This window comes from Eptatretus burgeri, chromosome 8 (assembly GCF_056783735.1).
Source record: "Eptatretus burgeri isolate ZD-2024b chromosome 8, Ebu_testis_v1, whole genome shotgun sequence".
Lineage (NCBI taxonomy): Eukaryota > Metazoa > Chordata > Myxini > Myxiniformes > Myxinidae > Eptatretus > Eptatretus burgeri.
The window spans coordinates 38051941-38058696 of NC_140968.1; the positions used below are offsets into that span (position 1 = coordinate 38051941).

Below are 6756 nucleotides of genomic sequence, written 5' to 3' on the forward strand. Positions count from 1 at the left end.
ATGTATTGGGCCCAATTTATTCTTCTGGATCAGGCATCGTGTGGCAGAGGTACGCGCTCTACCGAGTGTTCTTCTAGTTTTGCACTTGTTTTTGGGTGCGTATTGGTTAATTTTATGTACATCTGGTATAATATTGCTACAATATGCAAGTTTGGTGCATGCTTGCAGTCATTTTCAGGATTTTAAAAGGCTTTGTATGATAAGATTATGACATAACAAGTGTAAACAGTTTTTGTGTTTGTTTTGGCATTTAAATAGGTCTTTGACTTAACCATTCAACTAATCCTTTAACTAAGCAATTGCCGTTATCTTTTTCTCCTTCCATGTTGGGCAATAGACTTGCTGATGATTATTCCTTGTGTATGTGCTGCTGAAAACGGTCTTTGTTTCAATTTTCACCCGAATTTCCCACCCAATCTAGAGAACCAGGCAGGTCGTAGCTCTCCTCCACCAGGCTACATACCTGATGGGCAGCAGCAGATGGCACACCATGGGTCATACACAAGTGTGCACAGTGAGGGTGAATTCATCCCAGATGACAATTGCGTGAGTCAAGTGAATTTCAGTCAAGAAATGAAAGTATTGTTTTGGTGAGGAGTTTATAAAGTGGCTTTTTCAGGATGATTCAAAATGTACTACCTTTTGAATAAAATGAATGTCTGCTGTTTCAGAGACTACTATGGTCTGTGCAAATACTGAATCATCTGGCCACTTACCTGTTATTAAAAATAAAAATTTCCGACAGATGGCAACGGTGAGGTTGTTGTTCAAAATTGCGGTTATGAGTGAAATTTGTTGGAATTCATTATATCTGAAGGTATCAAAATGATTGTCCTTCACCTTTGTATGCTGGGTATTTATGTAGAATTGGCTCTTGATGTCAGGACTGAGAACAAATATAATGACTTGGTAAACTAATGTGAAGATGTGATGCTGATAAACCTTTTCTAATACCAGGTCTACATACATATTTTGTTTCACATTGGCACAAGTGATAATAATAATATTTTTTATTTATATAGCACTTATAAAATACAAAGAAATCTCAAAGTGCTGAGCAAAAAATAAATTATGGACAGAAGGATTGAAATGACTGTTGAGGGCACTTGCACAAGTCTGAAAATGATGCATGACACAAAAATGTGTCGGTATAGACATGACACGTGAAAAAGTCAATGTGCATGTTTCCATGCTCATGGTATGAACCATTCGAGTACATCTCCAATCAATTGACAGTGAAATTTCACACAGTTTTATCAAGCTTCCATGTTATGTGCACACATTCACTTGTCCCCTAAAAGGGAAAGCCATCTGCAAGTACGCAATTCCAAAGAAAATTACCTAGTTTCTGGGTAGAATAGTTGATTGAGCTCCAGGGCTGAAGTAAGGGCCACCTTTTTGTAAAGGCCCTGTCACACCTTGATGATTTAGCCAACGTATGCCTGACGTATGCAAAATTGGGCTAAAACGCCGGCACACGTCGACTACGTTATGGGTAAGTTGAAACAGGTTTGAAACAGCAAAGGGCTTACCATGGGTAGCCTTTCATGGTTGTTTTATGCAGCTTCTTCAGCGAGAAGAGCATGGGAGGAGTTGATTTATTGATATAATCCCAGCCACCTGGGTTTAATTTATTAGATGAGAGCTAATTGATTATTCCCTCTATTCACAGGTGAGATGTGGGTGGGTCTTTCTTTATTTATATATTGACTGCTTTTGATGTTTGCCTGTGGTACATGCTTGGAAGCCTCACTGGTGTGCATTGTTGTCTGCGCTTTCACTCATGATTCGCAAATAAGCGATGAAACCGGTCCGGTAGCTGAGGGGGTGTGCAGCAGTGGGATTCTTATATGTGTACGATGTGTGAACGTCTTTATAGATGTTGAAGAACTCTGGGAAGGGTTCAAAACAGCATAGCGCTGTGTATGTATATGTATGTAGATATGTATGTATATATATATATATATATATATATATATATATATACATACATACATACATACATACATACATACATACTGGGAGAATGCAAATGGTGGGGTACCTCAGGGGTTCATACTTGGACCATTACTATTCATCATTGATTTGGATAGCGGGGTGAAGAGTAGGCTTTCCAAATTTGCAGATGACATAAAGCTTGGAGGGAAGGTGGATAGTAGAGGGGGTTGTGATCAGATTCAGGAAAGTATTGATACTTGTATGCTTGGTGTTGGCTTAATGGTTAGGGTGGTGGACTTGGGATCTGAGGGTCCTGAGTTCAAATCCCGCTCGTCTGCTGAATTAATACCAGGTGGGGTTGACTCCGCATGTCATCTTTCCGAGGTGGGCAAAATGAGTACCAGTTGTTGGGATGATTGAGTCATTGAAGTATCCTATGTCAGAGTGGTGACCCGTCCATGATTATGCCCAATAGCCCAGGAGACTGCTTCGACAGCACCGACACTCTGTACAGAGTATGGTGTGTGTGTGTGTGTGTGTGTGTGTGTGTGTGTGTGTGTGTGTGTGTGTGTGTGTGTGTGTGTGTGTGTGTGTGTGTGTGTGTGTGTGTGTGTGTGTGTGTGTGTGTGTGTGTGTGTGTGTGTGAGAGAAAATTACGTGCCCAGACCAGGAATCGAATCCAGGTTCTCTGCTGAACCATACCCGTGCTAAGCTATCTGGGTGACCCACAGGTGAAGCACATAATTCTCCCACATATGGAGATGCCACTCTCGTTCCCCCACTGCATCCGGGACACTAATTGCCAACCCACAGGAGCAACGACGGCTTGTTCACGAGAGGGTCTCCCCCCCATGGCGGGACAATTCCATGACTGCTATTATTCATCACAAGGGCCGTAGTAATACAATTATAAATGAACAGGTAAACAAACATATGTTTGTTTGCAGATCACAAAACATTTAAGTTTGCAGAAATTTATGCGTCCTTCTGGGTGACGTAGAAAGCACTTGTTTTCAGATATTCTTGTTTAGACTGCTTTCTAACTGTTCTGTGATTATTATTTTCCTCCCCCCCCCCCCCCCCGGTGTATCGGCTTCGATGTCCATTGCCATTTGGCATTCCAGCTTTCTCTGTCAACCAGAAGGTACCGAACATTAATGTCATTGAGTCAGTGAGTGGTTTGAGTACGAGTCTAATAATTTCAATTGGAGAAGAAATATATATATATATATATATATATATATATATATATATATATATATATATATATATATATATATATATATATATATATATATATATATATATATATATATATTGTTGTGGGCCGGGGGTTTGGGTGTGAGAAGACCACCAGGGAGAGAAGCTATCTCGGATTCCCACCAGACTCCCCAAAATCTCAGGCCATCGCACACGGATAACTCTGTGACACGGCGGGTCGCTAACTGACTGTGAACGCCAATAACTCAACCATGTGATTTAGGGTCCTGCATCTACAGTTTATCCGGTTACCTAAAAATATTCACGTGACCTAATTACTGGGGAATACGCCCTCAGTACGCCTTGTCCGAACCAGATCACCTTACCAGATCAGATGCAGCCGAGCGACTGTCAAGGATTTACCGGCTAAAAGGAATGGATCATTGGAATTAAAGTCCCGGCAAGGCTAGGATACGGACCATGCTGGGTCAATGAAAGAAAAGACAAAAACGAGCTGGGAACATTTCTTCAAAGGATTTATTGCAGGCAGGTGAGGAAAAATATGTGGCACAGTGAATGTAGTTAATTGTTGTGTGCAAGTCGAAATAGCAAGAAATATGAGGTGCGACAATAAAACAAGCAACTTTCAAAAGCAGACACAGAGCAGACTTATGCTGATATAATTCTTCTGCAATCTTAACTTAAGCGAGGACAGGCGCCGTGACACACACACATACACACACACACACACACACACACACACACACACACACACACACACACACACACACACACACACACACACACACACACACACACACACACATACACACACACACACACACACACACACACACACACACACCAAGGATGAGGAGTTAATGAGAAGAAAAAGGAGAGGAGATGAGGCCAACGGTCTCGTAATACCTTGCACGATTGACCGACTGCGCCACCCAGTACATTTCGGGAGGGGATGCTCCGCTGGACAATCCCTCACTGACAGTTTGCGCGTCGTCTCCTGCTTCATGGCACGTTGTGCAGCTAAGCGTCTGCACCGATGCAGATAAGGGGTGCGACCAACAGGCGTGAGGGAGGGACTTTGGGTGGAGCCAGCGGTGAGTGGGTGGAGAAGGTGGAGTCGAGAGTGAGTGGGTGGAGTGGCAGACAGGATCAGGTGGGTGGGTGGAGCCAGCGACGAGGCGGTGAAGAAGGGCGGAGTCAGCAGGAGAGTGGGTGGAGTGCCAGCAGCAGGCGGATGGGTGGCGAAGGCAGAGTCGCGAGAAGAGCGGGACGAGCAGGAACGCAGATGGCCTCGCGACCCGTCCTTTATATACCCTGCGGTGCAGGGCGGGGCGCCACCCCGAAGCAATGTGTCGTCACCCAGATCGGGCGCTGTTTTTGGGCCCCGGCCACCGCACGGCCCGGCCGCCATGACTGGAAGCGGCCTCACTGTACATCCGGCTAGCCATAGCTAAGCTGTGGAATCGTCTCGCTGCGAACCTCGTGATATGAATCGCCTTGCACAGAACTCCTGGGCCATGCCCCAGCGATCGGCCGAGGGTTGCGTCAGTCATGCATGCCCGCCCTGGTACCCTCGGCACCCCGGTTAGCGCTGGTCAATGTGCTTGCTTTGGCCGTTCGCCATGCTGCCCTAGCGATCCGGGCTGTACAGCATGCTTGTGCTTGGTAGGCGCTCCAAAGAAACGCGACAAAGACTCCCTGAAGAAGTCCCTCAGCGTCTGCCAAATTTACCACCATCAGTGGTCAACTCTCGCTGCCGATCGAGATGAATGGAGATGCTCAGTCTGCCAGGCAGTCTACTCCTTCGCGTGCTGCCGCAGAGCCAGCCTTGAAGACAAAAGAAGAAGGAGAAAGAACCGGGATGTCTTGGCAACCATTCCAGACCAAACCTTTGTCTGCAGCCGCTGTGGTCGGATTTGCCTGTCCCGTCTCGGACTCACCAGCCACCAGTGAGCTTGCAGCCGAGGTGGACCCCACCCTTCTTGATCTTTGCCCGCGAAGCAAAGCCAAGTGAAGAGATATGTATATATGTATGTATATATATATATATATATATATATATATATATATATATATATATATATATATATATATATATATATATATATATATATATGTGTGTATATATATGTATATATGTATATATATATGTATATTTATGTATATGTATATGTATATATATATATATATATATATGTGTATATGTATATATATATATATATATATATATATATATATATATATATATGTGTGTATATATATATATATATATATGTATATATATATATATTGTTGAGGTTCGGGGGTGGGGGGGGATTCGGACGAGCGCGTCAATCACTGTCCGTAACCAGTTTGGGTTTTCGCACCCTACTCTCGACAGTCAAATGTTACAGATTCAGTGCAACCCTTACCACCGCCGTCTCTGGGGTTATAACGCCGGCTGGTTCGGCACAGGCCTCGGGTCACGCGTCTCGAATCTCGATACCAACGTAGCCCTGGACCTTACCAGTTGGGGAAATAGACCCCGGTTATAGACTGGTTTTGTCAGATACCGAGCAAATTCTGCCAGTCTGTAACCATTTTGGTTTTATATCCAAATTGAGCGGATCGTTCCTCGGCGCGGCACAAATTAATTCAGAGCGGCAACTTCATACGAATCGGCCAGATTTATTGGGGACACGAGGAATACGACACAAGCAAAACATTCACAACAATGTTATAATTAATCTATAACCCTTCTTAACTAGGGAGCAACGGATTGCGGGTTTCGAAAGGGACCCTCATGAGATACCCTTAAACAACATGTAGACAAGACATGGACAGCATGCAGACAAGACACAGAGTACTTGGTGATGTTTCATGGACGAGAGGAAAGTGTCAAAGGCACGAATGTGGCTTGTGATAGGCCGATGTCCACGGATTCGAGCCCCAAGCTCGAGCACGCCGCGTGGCAAAATGGCGCTTGTCCATGTGTTCCAGCCCTCATGCACGCAGCCTCGGCGCGTTCAGACCCCGCGAGGTCGACTGCACCAGTGCGAAAGATCGATGGTGGGTTTCAGCTGGTTTCTCCCAAGGTCCAGTATACAAGTCCAGGCCTGGCTTGTTCACCAGACAAGGCCAAATCGAGGTGTTGGGCTCCACAGGCTGGGTCCATGGGATTCCAAGACGTCGTCGAGCCGTGAGGTGAGTAGGAACAGTCTGAGGCTCCGTCACTGGGCTCCGGATGAATCTGTCGATGTCTCCTCACCAAAGCCGATCGCGCCCCACCTCGGTGCTCAGTTTCACCACTGCCGATCGCAGACTCGGCGCGCTCAGGTTCAGTTTTTCTCCCAGCAGATTCACCCTGCCTTTCCTTTGCTCGCTCGCCTCGAAGCCCACTGCAGTTTTACTTCAGTTTCACTTCTCCTTTTCGGCACTCACTCGCCTCAAAGCCGACTGCTGACTCACACATAGGCAGCCCTATTCAGCCGCTCGTGCCAGACCGGCGCTCAGTTTCACCATTGCCGATCGCAGACTTGGCGCGCTCAGGTTCAGTTTTTCTCCGGGCAGATTCACCCTGCCTTTCCTCTTCTCGCTCGCCCTTGAAACCGACTGCTG

At 45.6% G+C, this 6756-nt stretch overlaps 1 protein-coding gene across 4 annotated transcripts in view; it reads left to right on the forward strand.

The window, feature by feature from the left end:
- LOC147021558 (mitogen-activated protein kinase kinase kinase 2-like) overlaps positions 1–6756 on the forward strand; it is a 66399-nt gene that overhangs the window by 38981 nt on the left and 20662 nt on the right. For all 4 annotated transcript variants that reach the window (XM_085893726.1, XM_085893727.1, XM_085893728.1 and 1 more), the window contains one exon: positions 422–546. In XM_085893726.1, coding sequence (XP_085749852.1) covers positions 422–546 — 125 coding nt within the window. The remainder of the gene's footprint in view (positions 1–421; positions 547–6756) is intronic.